The sequence below is a fragment of the Anoplopoma fimbria genome, chromosome 6 (assembly GCF_027596085.1).
Source record: "Anoplopoma fimbria isolate UVic2021 breed Golden Eagle Sablefish chromosome 6, Afim_UVic_2022, whole genome shotgun sequence".
Taxonomy (NCBI): domain Eukaryota; kingdom Metazoa; phylum Chordata; class Actinopteri; order Perciformes; family Anoplopomatidae; genus Anoplopoma; species Anoplopoma fimbria.
In genome coordinates, this window is record NC_072454.1 from 5,523,812 (window position 1) to 5,546,215 (window position 22,404).

A 22,404-nucleotide genomic window follows, 5' to 3' on the forward strand; every position below is an offset into this window, starting at 1 on the left:
TGTCAGACATTTAATAAAACAATTACATAATAAAAAAATAAAAATTGAAACCAAATGATTTTGAAACTTTGGAATTTATATAATTTGTGGCAAAAAAGGTTGTTGCATTTAAAATGTCACAGTAAAGATAATAATTACCATTTTCTATACTTAAAACCATAAGTTTGAATTAATTTGAATGAAAATCACACCAAATATTTATTATCTAACATCTGTTAACTGAAAAAGTAATATCAAATGGCAAGTTTAAGTAATTTTTATAGTGTTTTGTATGTGTTAGTCCAACCATTTGGTCCCAGTGGGAGCCAGTTCATTGGAAATTGAAAAATGCTCTTACATTAATTTAGATTATGTCTGTGGCCTGCACAAAGCTACACACAACAGTTGTTCTAATCCACTATTGTACTGAACAGAAGTGGATTGTGTATTGTGTTATTCACTGATTACTTGGATAAACATTGTTTACAGCGTGGGCACAGAAATAACACACATACAAATTAAAAACAAATTCAAGACACAAGTAATCTAATGGAGAGCGCTTGCACAACACAATGGCTGCAGTGGATGTACAAACTTTGTTGTGAAATATGTAATAAAATATATAATTCATTTTGTAAATCATCATCATCGTCATCATCATCATGTCCCAAATCAGCAGCAGACTTCTCTTTCTGAGGCCACACACTGAAGCCATTAACAGAACAAGAACAACACATTTTCAAGTTGTTTAGTCTGAACTTGTAGTTGTCTTACTTCACTTTTTAAGTATCTGTTCTTTCTTTTCTGAGTTGCCTGTAACACTGGAACAATTAGCTGATTAATGGATTAATCAAATTGTTGATCGATTCCCATGTTTTTTGAAGATTCGCCTCTTTTTTTCGGTTTGAGATACATATTAATTGATTGTGAACTGTTGCCATGAAAAAAAGTAATTTGAAGACGTCACTTTGGGCAATGGGAACCTGTGATGGTCAGTATTCACTGTTCTAGATAGAACATTGATTCTGTTACTAAAACAAACATTAGCCTGTTGGCTTCAGCTTTGGTTCAAATAAAACATATATTTCAAACCCCCATGTATCCGTCCCTCCCCCGAGCCTCTCACCTGGATCTTGATTGGCCAGCTGAAGTTGGACACATAGACGTAGAAGGTGATGTTGTGGTGAAGTCTGAAGTTGAACTTTTCACACGAGAAACTGTCGCGGTGCTCCTTGATGTTGGTCCTCGCTATGATGGGCATCTCCTCCCCTGAGATGGTGCCAGCTGTGAGAGACCAAGAGTAGTGTAAGTAAAATACAGTAGAAACAAAGGATCCTTTACAGGGTCTAAGAACACAAAAGGACTATTTTGCTATCCATCAACGGTGCTCAGTATCCATCATCTACTGCTTTTATATAAAGTAAAAAACTGTGATAGGTTTGAAGGTGTTTATTGTATTTCTGCTCCAGAGCCTGCATTTATCAAGGAAAACCTAAAGACAGCAGATCAACATCACTGCAGCTTGTGGCTCGCGGCGTTCCTTGTTTTCAATGAGAAATGTCCCCAGAGGTCCTCTCAGAGGTGAAGGATGTGAGAGTGGAAAAGGATTAAAAAACTTTGTCAGCCAAGGAAAGGCACTGTCAGTTGTTTTTAAACCGTGCAGGTTCTATGGTGATCTGTCAACTGATATTTATATTTATTACTGTATATTTATGGTTCTAAACCATGTGGACAATATTACAAATCAATAAGCGGGACTGTTGAATGGCAATACTCGATTTACCCGAATCAATTTAGCTATAACATGATAAAGTACTGTAATATCTGTTCTCATACACCGTTTGTAACTATACCTATGAAAAGTGATTTACTGTAATTCGCACAAACAAAATCAATATGTGTGCAGTCCACATAATGGTGAACCAAGTACAAACCATGACAAACTCCACGTAGGGAGGAGGAGTGTGTGGATGGATGGGTGGGTGGGTCCAAAAACACCAGAGTTTCACCCAGAGGACCGCTGTTTGAGTCCCGTGTGAAACCACAAGTCAATGATGATTTATTTGTCACGTAACTTTCATGCTTAAGTAGCGCTAATTTCGTAGTTATTTAAACCCAAACCATCATATTTTCTTCCCGGGAAGAAGGAATTTTATTTTCTAAAATAACTGTATTCAGGTAACAAGCCTAAATTGACACGTGTCGCTGAGTATTTGTAGGGAGAATGCATGAAAAATAAGGAGTAGCTTTTTTGTTAGATACTGTTGTGTGAAAGTACGTTGTGGCATGAGACTGTGAGACATGTCAAACTAAATGACAAAGCCTCATACAAAATGAAACGTAAATGACGTGCCTTTAATCTCACGCTGGCAAATGGTTTTGGTGACACCTCGCAGTAATTTAGAGCGAGCTTGATCATTTTCTCTCTGCACCGAGGTGGTCTGATTTCAGGATCCCGAGGAGCATTATCAGCAGTTCTGTGTTAATGGATGAGATTCTTAGTCATTCTGAATAACATATTCCCACCCCCTGCTTTATCAGGGCTATTAAACACTGTGTAATAGTCTGCACACACACATATACACAAACACACACACACACACACACACAAGGCCCACAGTCCCAAACTGGAGAGGCTCTGGGCCCCAAGACGCCGAGTGGTGAAAGCAGAGTGCTTTTATCTTAATTGAAATCAGGAGGGAAGAATGTATAAAACAGTCTAATGCCAAAATGAAAAAATAGCTTCTGATGTGTTTTGTCAGGAGGGGGGATCCCCGGGAGGCGAGCAGGAAGTGGATGGGACCATTTTTTACTTAAGGACACTTGGCGACCAATGAAAGGATACGGACTGTGGGATATCTCTGCAGAGAGAAGGCTAAATGACAGAGCTTCAGAGACTAAACAATCAACCACTGTGTCTAATTCAGTGTGAATGACAATTTATATTACAGCTCACTTTCAGTTTCATTAGACAGAATAAAATGTCCTATTATAATAGACAATGACTTATAGACTAATTGCTTTCTTTTTTTTTCAAAGAGAGTGTTGCTGTTTGTTTAAAGGTTATGTTCTTTATGAACTTACCTTTGACAGAATTCTAGATGTAATGAGTCTTTACTCTACTTTGAGTCATACAAGATAATTAATGCTAACAGGAGAGATGAGAACAACGTGTCAAACTTTTTATTGCTTTCACACATCTGCTGCATCGGTAAAGTTTAGGCAACAAAACGACTTAGTGAGCTTTAGGAAAAGATCATCAATAACTACAAAATTGTGCGCATGTGTCGTGAAATTGTAGATGATGTTTCTTTATTCGATTATGCATTTTGTCTTTTCTTAAATTGCACTGCATTCGGCTCTCAGGGCCACCGTACTTTTAAGACAAAGTATAAATGTGTGAACATGTTCTCTACCTGTTGAGCTTAAGGACCAAGTGATGTTGAGGTTGAAGTTGTTCGAGGCATTGATGGACATGTCGAGGTTCTTGTTGGCCTGCACAGAAAAGACACAAGAAAAAACACACACGTGCACATGGGTTACTGAGCTGGACGTTAAAGGCAGCACTTGAGGACAAAACTGATTTTCATCTAAAGTGGATGGAAGTGGAACACTGTGGGGAAAGTGGATGATGACGGCTCCAGATGGATTCAGGCAAAATGCAAAGAAAAGTCTTGTTTCTCGGGTTACTTATTGACTGCTGGGGTTTTGCAGTTCATGTTATTGTTGGACGTCTTCCTCAGAGTATACACATTCTTACCTATTTACCCTCCGGTCATGCCGACCTTTTGCACTTTCTTGTGTACATTTATGAAGTCCAACAGAATTACTTGGTAAAACATTTCTAGCTTGAGCCTCTCCAGCTCCTCCTCAGCTAGTGTCACCTTGGGCGTATTTGAATCTACTGGCCTATTTTTGTGTCGTTGCATTGATTTTTGTCTGCAATGCTGCCTCGAAATGAGTTGATTCTGAACTCACCTTCAGGCTCTGAGATGGAAAAACAGCTCGGATAAAACTCAAGAATTTAGATGTCTCTCAGTGTAAGCAGTAGATTCCTACATCTGGAGAATAAAAGCTCTCCAGGTTATTTTAATAAAACATCTTTGGCGCAACCTTGTGATTGAATTGTCTATGTTGCATATCAGGTTAGTATGACATGTCATGTTCAATATCAGCCTTGGTCTCATGTCATTACTATCTCTCTGTCCTTGTTTTCTGTCAGTCTGTGTTTACTGTCCACTATCAAGTTCATGCAAAAATACCTTGACATTTCCAACCACTCAGATCATAAGAGAGTCACAAATATATGAAATATAAATAAACTGTTTACATCCTAAATTGATAAAATGTGTTACCTGCTCAGGTGTAGCCATGAAGTTGATGCTGGTGTAGTGGCGGTCATCTTCTTGAAGCAGACTGAAGGTAAACTGGTAATCAATCAACAGGTTGTCTAGGAAACGTGGAGAAAGACAGATGAAAAAAAGTCTGTTAGCGGTGGTTCATCACGGCTTTATCTAACACGGGATTGAGAAATAACAAAGTTCTTTCTTGGGCTTCCTTTAATTTTTTGGTGTGTTCTGCCAGAATGCGGATTCCAAATAAAACTTCCACCCCGTCTCCTTTTATTGACGACGCCATGAAGCGCAGACAGATTGATGAAAAACATGGCCCGTGCTGACTTTGAGTCGATATTCAATTTGATGAATAATAATAGTTTTAGTCAGCGATCTCAAGAGGTGACAAAATAAACAAGAACAGCACATGTGTGCACGATCACACACACACACAATTCTTTGTATATGATCGCGAATGCTCCCAATGAGGACGCCATATTCTTTTTTGACAAGGATCCGGTCCGATCAATAGAACATGAGTGAGAGTCTAAATGATCATGTTCTAGCAGACGTTTAATCATTTTTGAAAGCGGACCCCATTGAGTGTCAGGAAGCAGCTCTTTGTCAGCGAGACAATGATCCAACGTACAGAGGGGGAATCACAGTGATTCAACATCTGGACAGACAGCAGGAGCCACACTGGGTCACCTTGTCCGTCTGCCTGATGGGGGAGGAAAAGGGGGGGGGACACCGAGGAGGAGGAGAGAGAGAAAAAGGAATAAGGAGAGAAGGTAGCGATGTGGCCGTGAGAGGATAACGGGGTGAGAGGATATTTTCTAACTTAATCAGCGTGACTGCTGAGTGCTAACCCCTCAGGGTAATCCAGGTGTGTGTGTGTGTGTGTGTGTGTGTGTGTGTGTGTGTGTGTGTGTGTGTGTGTGTGTGTGTGTGTGTGTGTGTGTGTGTGTGTGTGTGTGTGTGTGGTGAGATGCAGCTAAGGACAACTCAGGCCAGCAGCATTTATTCCTTTACACACTGCAATTAGAAAATAAAATTTGACAAAAGTGACGTTCAGCTTTGCCTTTTGTAACACAACTGTGTCTTTTTATTCTGTGTTTTGTTGCAGCACTGCAGACAGCCAATCACGGCCCAGCCTGACACAAAACATCCTGTTGTTTTGTAAATTAAAAAAACTGATTTGCAGGCTATCAACCTTCCTCACAAATGAAGGAACGTGTGCTCTCCATGTGTCTAAATCAGTCTTAATGATGATAATGCTTTCACTTCTCAAAAGTGAGAGACTTTACAAAACACTGCTGATGGGCATCATTTCAGTGTGTCAGGTAACATGAGTCCATAACCACACATCATTTCTTAATAACCAAGGCTTAAAAAATGTAATTTATATTTCATATTATTATTTTATTTAACCTTTTTATGAGCCAGGATAATCCCATAAAGATGTTGGATATTATTTTCCATCCTGGCCAAGATGGCAGCTATTGGCAGCAAAAAGGTAAAAACATGTAAAAAATAAAATAAAATAAAAGACTACAGACTTAAAATAAACCTGCAAATTGCATTAACTAAAGAATGTCAGGACAACTACAGTCAGTGTTCAAATGATCCTTGTTTTTAAATTCTTGCAAGCTTAGAACATATTCTACTTTTAAATGTGTCTGTAGCTCACATTAACAAACTTTTAAAGTGCTTTCACCAAGAACAGTTCTAGGAATGACATACCTGATTTGCCAGCATGATAAGAGGCTGCAGCTGCTGAACAACAGATAAGGAGGCAGATTGTGTAATATGGCCGCATAGTAAAATATGTAGCAATGCTTCATTCTACAGTTGTATAAGGAAGAAAAACAACTTTCTCATGCAAACTGGAATGATGTGTGTCTGGGAACCCAAAGCCGAGACAATTTGAAACGCATATACAGTAGTATACCACCAAAATCAATATTAAAAGAAGCGTCATTGTTACAAATTTGTAATGAAAGTTACAAAGGACAGTATTTTGGTTACACCTCACTATGATACAATGTGATTAATAAGGTCAGTATTGGTGGAAATAGCAAACCTGGGTATCCAAACTATAGACTATACATAAGAGGTGGACTGTTCGTTGTGACTTCACCCATTGGTTTGTAGACTTCCGTTTTGAGGCCTCGAGTTCGGCGTTTTACCGTCACCATTGAATTAAGGCCGTTAACATCTTAGATCGCAACCGATGAACAGAAGTGACCATATTTGGAATGCGGAGAAGTGACATAGAGACGCTGTATACTGCTCTGGTAGCAGAAGTGAACTGTGAATCACAAAGTAGCCCTGCCCTAAAGCAGACCCTGCTTTATGGTCTATTTTACTACAAATGGGACCATCATTTACTAAATTAACTTCATGCTGTATTGAAGAAAACTTGAGATCATAAACTCATGTTTACAATGTTTACTGTGGGACCATTTTCTCATGGACTTCTATACAATTGGTCTTCTTTTTGCAAGCGGAGGAGGAGTCTCCCCCTGCTGGCCAGTAGAGAGAATGCAATTTTCAGGCACTTCCACATTGGCTTCACTCTTTAGAACAGGAGGTTGTGGCCTGATCCAAACAATCGTGAGCTCCACAGAGGAGATGTCGAGCATTCAGCAGCAGGAGACTGTGTCTGTGCTGAGCAGACAGTCAGACATGTCAGCTACTGTATCGATGTTCCTGAGAAAGAACATAAAGTGCTGCTACAGGTAATCTGTTGCTGTCTGTCACTGAGTGGCAGCAGTCAGCGCTGGAACAGCTTTTTCAACACACAGAGCAGGAAAAAACTAAAACATTTGAGAGATGTTTAGCTTTCACTTTTCCTTTCAGCTTCACAAACCCGGGGCGTCACCGAGACGAAAGCAAATTATGTTTGACAAACACCCTTGTTTTGTTCAGCCTTCATGGCAAGTTACCCCGAACAGAAGATATCATCAGATCAAAGACAATATTTCCCCCCCAACATCTCTCTTCCTCCCTCCCTCCCTCCCTCCCAGGCAGACGTGCACTGCTGCTGCTCAGTTGTTTATCCCATAAGGGTCGTCAGCACAACTTCAGAGTATTTTGGGGCTTTTTAATACTTTGTATAAGGGATAGGATTTATGTTTGGGCATATGTGTGTGTGTGTGTGTGTGTGTGTGTGTGTGTGTGTGTGTGTGTGTGTGTGTGTGTGTGTGTGTGTGTGTGTGTGTGTTGTGTGTGTGTGTGTGTGTGTTTGAATTAATGCACCAACTTCTGTGCATGTGGGTTTGCGTGGTTGTCTGGGTTTGTGAGAGTGTTTACAGGTGTGTGTGTGTGTGTGTGGTTAACCAAACAAATGACACTATACAGAACAAAAAAAAAAAAAAAAACGTGTTCCCAATATGTTTGATTTCAAGGCTGTTAGGAACAAGAGCAACAGCCAGGTTTAAAAGTTCATCTCAGCTAATTACAAATCCCATCTGAGAAATCTGACAGCAGTTTCACTTAGGCAAACTCAATTACACGCGTGCTCGTGAGAGTTTTCTCACTCCGGGTGAATCGTATCAAGGTATCACTAAAGGTATTAACGATCCCCAGAAGAAGCGAAATAGAAATAGTCCAATGCCAATTACTCAGGTTCACAGATGGGTGATCTTATTACCATAATATGTAAGCTGATTCAGCTGATATGAAACAAAACACTGATGATGGGGAGGGAGAAGGCAGAAGAGAGGAAGCCCTCAACCGGAACGTAATCTGATAGTCTGCTTCGAATAAGAATTTGAAAAAAGAAAAGATAAAAAAAAAAAAAAAAAAAAAAAAGGGTGAACTCACCTACAATGTCAGTTTGTCAGAATCTCTTGCTGAGGTTTCATTTAATGCTTGTTAACAACTCATTATTCCCCATTTGCAACACCTGCCTGACGGAGCATCGCCTCGCTGAGAAAACAAGTTAGAACCAGGGTGGGAAACGCAAGGACAACACACGCCTAAATGGAGGTCAAGGTAACCTGGAGGTAATGTATGCATGAGGTGAGGTGACCCCCGGTTTATTAGAAACTCACTGCTCCTTTAACAACATAATTATCTGAGGGATGGCTAGTCCCAAAGTCCACAATCACAGATTTCTCAACTGCAGACTATTTACTAATTCTAAGCACACAACATGCCAGAGCAAACATTGGAAATCGATACATTTTTTAGCGGCGGTGGGGATGGTGTAATAGAGGGGGCATCGTTACACGCACATCAGGCTGGAGGAAAAAAGCAGCACAGATGGAAACACCTGCACAATCAATATTCCAGTCTGCAGCGTTATAAAAGGGGAAATGTTTTGATCCCAGTTGGATCTTCATCAGGTCACAAGGGGTCAAATTGCTAACCACGGTGTGGTTAAACCATTAAACCTGTCTGCTGCAGGCGGTAATGCAGGGAGACAAGCAATCATCCCTCTCTGGACGGGCATGCGCTCTGATTGGACACGCTTCCTGATTGGACACGCCCCCCCCACAGAGCTGCAAGAAGCAATATAACGGGGCCAAGCCCTGCCCTGTATGGGGGCTGCACTAGTTAATTATAAATACACTTATTCTCAAAATACATCATACTGTAATATCTCCACACATGTCCATTATATTTTCTATAAACAGTCACTTATATAAATGTATGTTTAGCTACAAAGCAACACAGGAATGGTCCGGTGACGAGTCACATACCAAAGAAAAGAATAAATGAACTTGGAAATAACATTTTGAGGTTTTTGGAATGTCTTTTTTGCTGCGCTTTTAACTTGTATGCCTCCATGTTTATTGAGAACATTTTTGTAAAAGACTCACACAAAAGTTCACAAAAACAATATATAGATTTTTGTATTTTTCTGGTTATCAGTTGCATTTGAATAATTTGTTTTGGAATTGAGAAACATCCAATTGATACATTTCTTCTTCCCTGTGTATGTCTTCCCAAAACGCCACACACTGTATTCATGTGCATCAAACTCTTACTGAAACTTAATGAAGCTGATCTAAACTTTAGTCAGAATATTTAATAGTCTGTTAAAGTAAAGGGAAACTATTGGAATGCAAAAAAATGAATATTTTGGCTGGATAGGACCAATTAATCCTGGATGGATAGGCTTCCAGACGGACTGCCTGTCAGCAAATATTGAGGCATTCTGGACTGACGCCAGATCCCGGTCTAATGAACCGCCTTGGGCCTCCAGCGTTGTTTGTTGCTGATCACTGCCACGCAACTACTTTGAGGTCTGCATTGGCCCGAACATTCACTAGCTTCTCTTCCGATTGTCTTTGATATAATGTAAGCACTAGGAGAGGAACTGTAGCCACGTCTAGTAGAATTTGGGGGAATGACAAATCAACCCTCTTCATTTCTCTCCAATCTGATTTTGGACAACACATAATTTATCAGTCCTATTGCGTGCTGTCCATCACTAATTGTCATTTTAATTGGGATTGTGAGGCTGTCAGTGAATATTGGAGCCACTGTTGTTCGGCCTGACTGAGCTTTCGGAGCAGGCCTGAGGGCAGCAGGCGGCTCTGACTCCGGACCGACTGGTGTTAGCCAGTAATCCAGCCCACTGCTGGTCTTTTTCAGTGGAAAAGTGGCGGGACACTTGGTGGCCGTCCCTAATTAGACGTCCCCTTGTAGCTGACTGAGATGGAATATGACAGTGGTTCATTAGAGCTTTGTCCTCGGTGATGCTGCTCATAAAGGCCAGCCTGACTGGGGGCAAACTCATTACACAGCAGAGTTGCTTTTCATCAATTGACTGGTGGTTGAATATGACAGCGTTAACTGAACCAAAGCACTGCTCTCTGCACTTAATCCCCAGAGTGAGACGATGGAACGCGGCCGTCAATAGCTGGACACAGTCTGATGAAAACATTTCATCAACATGGATTTCTGAACAAGCTTCTGCCAGTGACATGACTTCATTCTGTGTTTTTGTTCATTTGCAGTATTTCACAATAAAGCAGACTGCAGCTGTCAAGTGAAGAGTTTAAATGATGAAAATGGCTTTGTTTTTTTTCCCTATTATTAAAATCAATCAATCCAAAAAACATTGATATATTGGTGCATTTGAGTGACACCTTCCTTCTATTGTAATGAACATGGCGAGCATAGTTTATTCCCTTGAACAGTATATAAATGAAGCCACTGGAGAGGGGATGCTCAATCACATTTGCCAAACACAAAGCCTCTTACCTTGGACAGGTACTTCACGCAACACATTTCCAAAAAAAAATCTAACCATCCCTTTAACAGTTAACCACATGTGGTCATGTCAGTAGCAGAGGAGGAAGAAGCATGATGTTGCCCCTCAGCTGCAAACCTCTTAGAATACAGAATCAAAAACCAAGCAAATGCTTAACAAGCATATTAAAAACTAAAATGAAAACCTCTTTGTATTTATCTAATGCCTTCTGCAAGTGTAGGACTAACAAGTCAGTTGACGGTTGGTCCCAGTAGACTACAGTCTGCATCAATGCTCAACTTTGGCTTTTTTTCACAGCAAAAGTGACCTCTCCCTAAACTTAACCAATTATTTATAGTTTTCTAAACTAAACCAGACCTTACCTTTAGAGGTGGCATATAAGAAGTCAATATTCTCTTGCTTCAGCAATGACAAACAAGCTATTCAATATTAAAGGTATGAGGATTTGACAGCACTTGTTAGTTGGAGACAAAATCCATTATTTTGCTTCCCCATGATAGTTGATGCAAAATAACACCAGCTTGACTTTATGTCAGTCATCTCACCTGATGTATCTGGAATAAAATGGATTTTTTTTTACACAGGTGACCCCTTGAATCCAAGCACAATGCTGCCATTGAACACTTACACTACACAGTCTCTGACTACTGCAGTAGTGCAACGATTCTGTTTTCATGAGTGACTTTGAAACAGCACCGCTATACAAATGGGTAAGAGAAAGGAGAGGCAGACAGACACGGAGAGAGGAGAGTAGACTACTAAACATGTCTGATTCAGAGCAGATGTCAAGGAGGCCAGACTTATGATGTTCAGCTGTTCAACACTGAGTGCTTGTTTGCTTTAGATAATGGTCTTCTATTCACCTTTTTTAAGGAGTTTAAAGCAAGTGCTTAACCTCTGTTCCTGGTCTTTCGGTCGCCTGTGAGAGTTTTGTGTCACGACTGCTGCTTTCTAAAGCAGACAGGCAGTCACTTACTGCCACAAGGATGGAACAAATCCAGCCCGGTGTACTCTCTGGCGCTTGTGAAATATCACTTCACAGAGACCGACCTTATACATTGGTTATAGCTGTCACTTAAAGGACAGAGCTCACAAAGGTTGGCTGAAACTGCACCTCATCCCAAATTCAGAAAGTCTACAGAGCATTCATCATAACCACTTCCACGAATGTGTCCACATCCTTCAGAAGGCATTGCTTTACAAAGGAGTCCCCTTTAGTGGACTACAGGGTAGAAGGCTGAACCTGTTCCTGCCATCGCAAGTTCCTGCCCTCATAGAAGCTGTCGACCTCCTTTTTGGCCTGTGACCCTGTAAAGTGAAGCAACATTTGCTCTTTAGCCCTTGCTGCAGGTTGCCCACAGTATCAATTTGCAGCCTCCCTTTTGGGATTGTTTCAATTGAAAGTTTTAGGGAGCAGGGGCGTAAAGACGGAGCCCAGTTCAGGCTAGTTACTAGTTATAAGGCACACACACACACACACACACACACACACACACACACACACACACACACACACACACACACACACACACACACACACACACACACACACACACACACACACACACACACACAGAGGTTTTGCACCTATACAAGCTACCGTATATCATGCTCTTGACACATAATGAAATGTAGACTTGACATTGGACAACATCAACATGCATATTACCCAGCAATCATCAGTGCAAAATATGTATATGGAAGAAAAAAAATACCCTACCCCCCAAAAATTTTAAAAACATGACATTGACAAAACATGTTTTTTAAGGGGAAAAAAGCACGATCCTTCATTAAATCAATTTCAATTATTTTTTCTGATTACAGGTGTATATAATAAGTGACTATTCTGTATTTCTCAAAAAGACGGCTCTGCCCTCATCACATCGTAGGGGAGTATGCTCTCTCTACTTGCCTTTCTTGTCGTTTGTTTATTTATAAAAAAAAATGTTCATCTTTTTCTTTCTTGTTAATAATGCAACTTCCCCTCAAATTTCTTTCGCAGCCCCTTTGGAGAAGCCCCGAAAATACAAGTAATAACAGAAACAAGTGTAGAAGACTTCAAGGATCCAGGGGGGACACTTAGGGCGGCAAAGCTTACAGCAAACCAGATAAGTCTGAGCAGTTCTCTGCTGGAGCCTTTGTAGTGAGACAACCAGAGCCATGTTAGTTCTAAAAAACAAAAGACATAGAAGTTGGAGCTTATTAACAAACTTTTTGGGGGAATATGACTTAGCATTTTTTGCACTTTGCATGACAGTTAAAACTGACCATCCTGGACTATCCACAGTCTCATACTGACAACACTGTCTGCTCACATTCTAGTTAACCTTTCTGCTGTCAGCTGTTCGACAACTTTTCACCATCTCCTCACATCAAAGGAAGTCCACAGGTGGTGCAGATTTCTCAAACTTCTACTGCAAATCCATCAAAATCTCCAGCAAGGAAAAGCCACTCATAAAGTCCATATGTTATTTCACATTGACAGAGATAAAGCTTATTTTATCAGCCCCTTCCTTCCAATGACATTTAAGACTAATATTGACCTGGCTGCTTTTCCTGAGCGTACAAGGGAAATGGATGGCTTTTAAATCTGTAATTTATACGCGCTATCTCTCTGCATGTGTGTGTGAGAGAGGGTGCTGTGTGCATTCATGTGTGTACGTCTGAGTGTGCTAGCTCTTGTTCAAACAAAACTAACCCCGTTTCATAGACAGCAGAAAAGATAATGTCACATTAATGACGGAACATAATGTCTCCAAATGCATCTGGAAACAACACTTCAGCTGCAGCCATGGAGATATCAAGGAGCCGGAGACCTACAGACTTTAGGAGCCATTAAAACCTGCATGTGTTTGAGTGTTTCTATGCATTTGGATTATCTAAAGCCCTTCACTGTACTGGGCAACGGCATCACATTAGTGCCATCTAGTGCCTCCAAACCTCAGTCCTGAATCCAGCAGACAATGATACCATGCCATCGATGAACTGCAAAATAAAATGCAGCTTCAGATGATAGCAGAAGGTTCAAACCGTCCTTTACAGGAAGCTGTTTGTGTTCCCAAATGTTGACTGGATTATTACTGATTAGAATAGCAAATAAAATGTATTTACAAGTGCAATGTATACGATTTTTGTCAGAATTTTGGTTTCGTCACACTAGACGCCAACGCTGTTGTATTAAAGCAGGCGGCAACCTCTGGTTCTGAGGAATGAATCCAATGCTGACTTGTCTTAAAAATTGCATTCTCTCTACTGACCAGTGGGGGCGACTCCTCCAGTTGCAAAAATAATTCAAATTGTATAGAAGTCTATGAGAAAATGACCCTACTTCTCACTTGATTTATTCCCTCAGTAAACATTGTAAACATGAGTTTATGGTCTCAATCAGCATGATGTTCATTTAGTAAATGATGGTCCCATTTAGAGTAAAATAGACCATAAAGCAGGGTATGCTTTAAGGCGGGGCTTACTGTGATTGATAGGTAGCTGCCACTACCAGACCTCTACGTCACTCTTCCACCTTCCAAATATGGTAACTTCTGTTCACCGGTTGCAAAAAGTCAAGATGGCGACCGAGAAATCGGGGAACTAGAGGCTTCATAACGGCAGGGTGACTACGACCACTTATTACATTAATCGTCAAGCCCCTTTTGCTCCCGTGAAGCTGGCATTCTATCTGAAATCAAACACTGTGGCGGCATTATGCGTCTAGTCTTCTCTCATGTGAGGACGAAGAAGTAGAGCTATCCAAGGGGCTTGTCAATCACGTTGAAGGTACAGGTCAGTCAAGGTAGGTCATGATGGTTGGTATATAGTTTAAGTGGCGCTGTGGTTGCTCTGGCTGAATTCCATTTAACTGCTAACTGAAGGTCCGGGACACAAAGCTGCCACTGCAATCCTTCCTCCCGCCCCGGGGGTTTTCTGGTGGCGATGAGGACAAAACAATAGTACTAGTCTTTTTCTTGTTTCTACCATTTTGGATTTAATCATAAAAAAAAACTATCAAAGAGCAGTAATGGACCGTACAGCCCCCAGTTAGTGGCACAGTAAACGCAAAGATGGCTAATGTAACACTTGAAGATTCTAAGTTAGTGGTGTTATTTTGACCGTCTCTCAAAAGTTTCAGCAGTTTGGTCCAATTTTGTGTGTTCTTGCCCTGCTGTTAGTTTAAAGTCAGCTTTTTTTTTTAAATAACTCAATAAATTGGTGTCCAGATATTACACATTGCACCTTTAAATGACCGCTGAGCCTCCTTCACAGGCACACTTTTCTGAACTAAATGTCTGATTCTGTGTCTTAAAAGGAAGATAAATGGCATTTTAGGATAAAAGTTTGGCAGAAATAAAGGTGAACCTACTTTCCCGTCTTCAATCACATGCTTGAACAGAAGTTGTTTTTGTGCTCAAAGACATTTTTGAGGTGACCAGTACAATCTGTGGCTTGACTCCTCTGATTGCTGTATCCTTTCAAGCCTCCCTCATTGAAACAATGATAGGCCCACTCGAGCTTGAGGGCTATTGACATTGACAGCACTTGAACTTTTATTCTACTGTGTTATAATATTAAAACTGATGACGGCAATTCGTAGACTGAATGTGTATCTATGTGTGTGAGAGAGGGAGAGAGAGAGAGAGAGAGAGAGAGAGAGAGAGAGAGAGAGAGAAATGCAGAGTGAGGGAGCATGTGCTTGGGTGCCACAAAACATCTGTTTTGACTCCAGCCTCCTCCGTCTGCCCTTTAAAAGGAAAACCAGCAATTTGTTGCAAATGAGCTAAGTCAATGTGATCCCTGCTAGCATCTGGAAACAGAAAAACAGAGTCCTGGACAGAAACACTTTCTCTCTGTTTGCATCCCTCTTCCCTCTCTCTCGGTGGACCTGAATATGTGTTAGTAATGATAACTCTCTCCTTTGTAGACTCAAATCTAGGATGTTCACATTTTCCTGATAAACGACATTTCGTGGTCTTGCCAAGTGTTTTCAAGGTCAAGATTGAACTTTCAATCTAAAGATCCGCTCTTAAAAGCAAAAGTTACGCCTACAGTTGACGTCTTTTATGACCTAAATCTTTCTCTAAAACATTAAACAAAAGTTTAGCTGCCTAAATTTAACCGAAATGTAACTATAGAGGTCTCAGATCAGAAAATGGTTTTAGTAATTTGGGTCCTTTCGGAAGGATCTACTCTGCAACATAACTCAACATTCTTCACAGCGAGCAAAACTCATTACAGTGAAGCTAACACCTTAGCCTTCCTGGAATGATCAGTGACATCTTCTCCTTCTTCATTGATTGGAAACTTCTGTAAAGTTTCTTCCTTCATTTAATCTGACAGTTAAAATATGCTGAGACAGAGGAAACATGTGGCCCTGTCACTGTGTTTTCACACTCAACTGAGTCCATCTGTGTGCTGAGTTGTTCCAAATGTGTTGCAAACAGCCACTGCTTTTGCCAAAATAGGGCTGAATACACTGCGTTGGTGTGATACCCTCCTCAAAACTTTAGGATTTATTGTGGCACAAATATGAGCGTATGAGAAACACAGTGAGTTCATGGATATTCAGCAGGAAGGTGGATTATGCTGCAGGATAGATTTATAAAGTTAAATTTTTTTGTGTGTTTTTCCACGCTTGCACACACTTTATCGTGCACAACTATCTGGTCATGGTTACTATTGTTACAATTTATTTCTGAAGCTCAGCAGGTCCATGGAAGCAATCTGGCCATTTTAACACAAGAAAGCTAGCAGGGTTAGCATCTGCTTTCTGGTACCTCCCTTCCTTCCTTGGGTACAAGGATTATAATAATAATAATAATAATAATAATAATACTTTAATTTTATATAGCGCTTTTCTAGATACCCAAAGACGCTTTACATAGGGCGAAGAACACAAAGGAGCAAGCAAAACAAACAAACAGAACATTTAAAAAAAAAAGAAAACTGGAGAAGCTGTGCGGAATGAGTCATGTAGTGGAGGGTAGGGAGGGAAAGGGAGCAGGGGTTAGCAGGTGAAGGCGAGTTTGAAGAGGTGGGTTTTGAGGGCTTGTTTGAATGATGATAGGGTGGGAGCCTGACGGATGTGGATGGGGAGGGCGTTCCAGAGGGAGGGTGCAGCAACTGAGAAGGCCCTGTCACCCCAGGTCCGGCGCTTGGTCCTGATGGTCTTCAGAGTGTTTGCGCCGGCGGACCTGAGGCAACGGGTTGGGGCGTGGAGGGGGAGGAGGTCTGAAAGGTAGGGAGGGGCCAGGTTGTTTAGGGCTTTGTAGGTGGTGAGTAATATTTTAAAGTCCGGGAGCCAGTGGAGGTGGCGTAGGACCGGGGTGATGTGTTCGTAGCGGCGGGTGGAGGTGAGCAGTCGAGCGGCAGAGTTCTGAACATATTGGGAGTTTATTGAGGATTTTGTTGGGAGAGCCATAGAGGATGCTGTTGCAGTAGTGGAGTCTGGAGGTTATGAGGGCATGGATGAGAATTTCGGTGGTGGCAGAGGACAGGGAGGGCCGGAGGCGTGCAATGTTCCTGAGCTGAAAGAAGGCAGTTTTGGTGATGTGGTTGGCGTGGGGTAGGAAAGAGAGGGTGGGGTCAAGGATGATTCCGAGGTTGCGGACCTGGGTGACGATGGAGCCATCAATGTTGAATGGATTGACTTTGTAGAGATGAACAGACTTCAGCTCTAAGTAAGTGTGTGTGTGTGTGTGTGTGTGTGTGTGTGTGTGTGTGTGTGTGTGTGTGTGTGTGTGTGTGTGTGTGTGTGTGTGTGTGTGTGTGTGTGTGTGTGTGTGTGTGTGCGAGAGAGAGGGCCAGGGAGCTCAGGGAGACTCAGGTGTAGTGGCAGCAGGATACTTACAATAGCATGTTCCTCGGAGAGGGTTACCAAGGTAACGGTTCTCTGAGTCACATCTGGAACGACACAAGAAAGAAAAAGAGGCAGAGAAGGAAAGACAAAGAAGAAGAAGAAGAAGAAGAAGAAGAAGAAGAAGAAGAAGAAGAAGAAGAAGAAGAAGAAGAGAGAGAAAGAACAAAGGCATTAGCATTCAAGACACATTTTTTTGTTTTACAGTGTGGTTTGGTTGTGTGTGTGTGTGTGTGTGTGTGTGTGTGTGTGTGTGTGTGTGTGTGTGTGTGTGTGTGTGTGTGTGTGTGTGTGTGTGTGTGTGTCAGGTGGGCCCTGGTTGCAGGTAGTGTCTTCGCCCAGCTCTTTCCGAGGTGATTTCCCTGACAGTCCCGTCTACTCAGAGCTGCTCTCTTTTCCCCAGGGTACACACACACACACACACACACACACACACACACACACACACACACACACACACACACACACACACACACACACACACACACACACACACACACACACACACACACACACTCTATCTTGAAGTACTCTGCTAGAAAATCAGATTTCAGGCATTTGCAGGAGCGTCAGAGGACCACCAGCTTAGATATCTGGCTAAATAATGTTGATGAATTGCACGCAGTGGAAAACTCCCCTGAAAATCAATCTATTGGGTATCAAATAATCTCTCACTGCAAAGTTTAAAGCCGCTCCTTCATGGAGGATGGCAGCTGTATTGATCCTGGTTTCAGAGCAGTAACAATGGAGACACAGTAATGTATAAAAAACTGCCGACTGTATAAACTCCTGCATAATCCACTTCTCTAATGTTGATCCATGTTCAGTATTGCTGAATACTAGACTTACAGTGGAGCTTTGGAGCCATATAAACAGTCAATGGTAAGACACAAAACTATTAAAAATGTAAAAAATCTGTTGGAGAAACTTTGACTTTTTTTGAAACCTTTCAACACTAATGAGATAGCTGTTATGTGCAGTTTATGGTAACCATAGTAGCCTTTTAAATCAAAGCCAAAAGGTTTATTTCGTATTCATCTATTTCATTCAGATGATTGTTTCTCTCTTTGGAATAACATTCACTGCCAGTACGTGGGAAAACAAAATGCAAAGCGCCATCAACCACTGTCATTATGGGGGAAAAAAACACTGTGAAAAAATAAATTGTTTTTTAGGCCCTGTCGGTCACATGTCAAATAAGAATCTACTCGGCTTCTCATTTTGACATTTCAGCCATTTGTCTGTTATTCACTGTGAGCAGATATAACATGACTATGCGTTGCTGATGGACAGTAATTGGCTGTTGTTGAAAGTTGTGACCTTTAGGTTACGGACAAGTCTCTAATGACCAGTAAGCGCCGCCGCAATACAATTAGGTAAAAAAAAACAGCAGAAATCGAATTAATTTTTCAAAATACATAATTTGCTTTGGTTTCTAGGGGCCTCGTGGAGCAGAAACACTGGGGCTCTTAAAGATAATGTAAATGTTAACACTCAGCAGAAGTAATTAAAGAAAAAAGATATCAGGGTTGAAGGTTTTCTTTTTCAGTTATCTTGAAGAAATGATGAACAAGCTCTTGAGGCCATTTAAGTGTCAAGATGGATGACGTGCACCTGAAGTACAGATAGGAAAATTATTGCCTGGCAGCAGAGAACAAAACGTCAGTTATTAAACTTCCACTGGCAAGAAGTGTTGAACAAAATGTGCTCAGAGAACAAAATGCAATTATTATTATTATTATTAATGCCAAGGCTTTTAACATGTCTTTAAAAAACGTTTGCATCTCTGCGATGGAGTAGTATACAGCTTTTCTTATTTTTTGTGTGTGTGAGTGTGAATGACTCTGCATGATGGTCATCTGGAATGCTTTAAAAAGAAAAAACAAAAGGGGTGTTTATGGATGTTGTAACCGCTAAAGTTCTGCATCATGGCCATATGGAAAAAAAGAAACCTCACTGCTCATCAAACCCATATGCAGATATTTGACAAGCTTTACTTAAAATGTAAAGTAAATCATCCAAAGCACCCACTGTAACTCCCACAAAGGAGGGGCTGGAGGATGTAAAGGGAGAGAAAGAGCATTAAAACACACATACAGGAGAAGATTGACAGGAAAAGAGAGGAAGAAATGAACAAGAACAAGAGGGCGTGTGAGGTTTACAGCCTGGGTGTTTGTGAATTCTCTTGTAGTGCTGCAGCAGGTCACAGAGCAGCGGCTGGACTCTGAATATTTCATCCTTCTCTAAACTCCGGCCAAGGACGAGGCCCTAAACCACCACTGCCTCACTGGGCCTCCATCCTGAATCAGGAGTTTAGTACGCCAATAAAAGAAAACACAGAATCAGAGTGATACTTTGAGCGTAATAGTGGAGCGTGAATCAGCTTAAGAGACCGCTTGACGTCTAGACCAATATGTTCCAAGTAACTGAGATTTTTCTGCTGAACTACAGAACGGTCTGTCGCAAGAAGCTGAATGTGCTCATGTTTTATTTAATGTTGGCAGCACTCATCTACATGAAAGAAACAAGGAGAGAAGGAGTTAAGAGGAAGGTGAAAGAGGCTTATGAAACAAAGCGCTTGGACTCGAAACTGTGAGCAGCGTCGTCTCAAGAGGACTCTGTGACTTTAAAAGCTTTTGGAGTCGCTTCCAGCCGGCGGCCACAGAGGAGCGCTTTGAGGGCGAAGCCGATTTCAGCAACAACAAGATTTATTGTGATAAATGTGATGACAGAAATTGCATTGGGCCCTCTTTGGAGTCAAACGAGATCTATAAAATACTTCTATCAAATATTTGAATCACTAAACTGATTTTCTTTTTCTTTTAGCTGCAGTCATAATGTGCAAATGATACACAAAGATCTGTCATCCGTTCCCCCCCCAAGAGGAGGATAGACATCAGGTTTGGATACTGAGAAAGCTGATAAGGATTCAGTGTTGTTTGAAAAGATTTTAGCAGGTTGGAGGCGAGCTGACTATGCTGATAATATGCTTACTCTTGTGGGTTTAGCGATCATGATTTCCCAATAATGCACAGCATCAACTTTGCACTCATTACAAACAAAAATTCTCTGCAAAACCAGACAAACAAGGACCAATTACACTTCAAAGTTTTAATTTGTTTATACTTTTCACAACACAATGTATTTTTATTTGTCTCAATATATATCACAGAATTATGAATAGATGTCAAATACAAAGGGATCCATTGTTAAGACCTGCTCCATACACGGAAAAGTTATAACAATAAGAGCAAAGACTTAAAAAAGACTTGAAAAGAGACCAAAACACAGCTTCACCAAGAGGTTTAAACAAAAAACTGAATAAATTCACCACTGACTTTTAAATGACTTTCACAATAATGTGCTGTTGCTGATACTTTTAAAACTTTACAGTCGAAGAACTTTCTTCTTGAACGCATGCACTATGTGTGTTTACCATATCTGACAATGAAACAGTGTGATTGTCATTAAATGCGATATGCTATGCGTGCTGGCAGCGCGCTCACGATTTAGCAGTCATCAAACTGTTCCTCAAGCCAGGCCACCAAAGTCAGCTACCCTGTCTTTGCTGAACTATTGAGGCTTGGTGGTTACTTGAATCTTGTAATGTAGCATCTATTCCATCTATAAAAAAAATAACACACTTACCGAAATAAATCTCAAAATACAAAGCTGACCACAGTGATATAAAAGAGCTAGTCATGTTGCAAGCAAGCATTCAACTCCTGGTACTGGCTGACTGCGTCATGATGCTGATACTGGCCAATCATTACATTCATATAAATGCGTTCAGAGAAGAATGATAAGCAGACTCCGAGGCTAAGTAGGTGATGAGGACAAGATATTTTCTCTCTTGGGGGGACACTAAAGATCTGGACGCAGAGCTCCAACAAAAAGAGGACGGACACTTAAGCTGCTTAGAACAGCCTAATGGGGACAAGATAAGAGCCACAGAGGACTGGGCTGCCTCATCACTTAGAACACACTCTGACTCAGCTACACAAGTACACACACACACACACACACACACACACACACACACACACACACTCATGTTCACAAGTGATTTTTGCTCCGCTTGCTGTTCCTCTAAACCCCTGCGTAGATAAACAAAATGGAGATTAAAGGTCACGATGATGCTGCTTGTGTGTGTGTGTTTTTGTTGTGAAGGGCTAACTGTTAAGAGTTTTACAGGCATAAAAAAAATGAATCAGTGCGCAGTTTGTAAGTCAGAAAACTACGTACCGTATCAGGCTCTGTTTAGCAACACTCAAAATGACAAACATTCGTACGCACAAACACACACAAACACTCTCTCCAGTCAAGAATACAGTTAAAGATGCAAATTAGCAGTCAATTAGTGGAGTTCTCCAAAATCGGAGAGGAGGCCAATTAAAGCTAAATCAACACGATCAAACAATCAGTCTGACAAAGCAACAACAGGGAAAACAAGGAGAAACAGAATGCTCAATCTCAGACAGTAAAAATAAAAGTCCATGCAGGTGAGACTTTAAATAGATTATTCATAAATGTTGTAAAACTGTGACCACACATAAACAGCAGGAGGACATCTGGTGAGCAGCTGATTCCTGATATCAGTAGCTCAGGTATAGACCATATTCCAGTTATGTTGACCTGCCACATTCACACTCTGAGCCGCCTGTAACAGCTGTTACTGTTCACACATTCACATTGGCCCCGCAAACACATAGCGCACTCACACACAGACAGTGTGCATGGGCTTTAGCTGTGATATGATTTGCTATAAGGATCATTTTTGACTCTGCTGCTGGCATAGACTGGAGGAAGCCGTCCAATACTTCGGTCCAGGGAAATACATCTCGACAGCTATACTGCTACTATTGTACTTTATCATATTGTATCGTATTGCATCATTATGTATCGTAATGTATCGTAATGTAGCGTAATGTAGCGTAATGTAGCGTAATGTATCATATCGTAATGTATCATAATGTATCGTAATGTATCATATCGTATCATTATGTAGCGTAACG

At 41.1% G+C, this 22,404-nt stretch overlaps 1 protein-coding gene across 1 annotated transcript in view; it reads right to left on the reverse strand.

Moving 5' to 3' along the window:
* atrnl1a (attractin-like 1a) overlaps positions 1-22,404 on the reverse strand; it is a 237,273-nt gene that overhangs the window by 106,119 nt on the left and 108,750 nt on the right. The window contains exons 22-25 of the mRNA XM_054600058.1: positions 17,384-17,436; positions 4,335-4,429; positions 3,396-3,474; positions 1,106-1,263 (exon numbers count right to left, since the gene is read on the reverse strand). Coding sequence (XP_054456033.1) covers positions 1,106-1,263; positions 3,396-3,474; positions 4,335-4,429; positions 17,384-17,436 — 385 coding nt within the window. The remainder of the gene's footprint in view (positions 1-1,105; positions 1,264-3,395; positions 3,475-4,334; positions 4,430-17,383; positions 17,437-22,404) is intronic.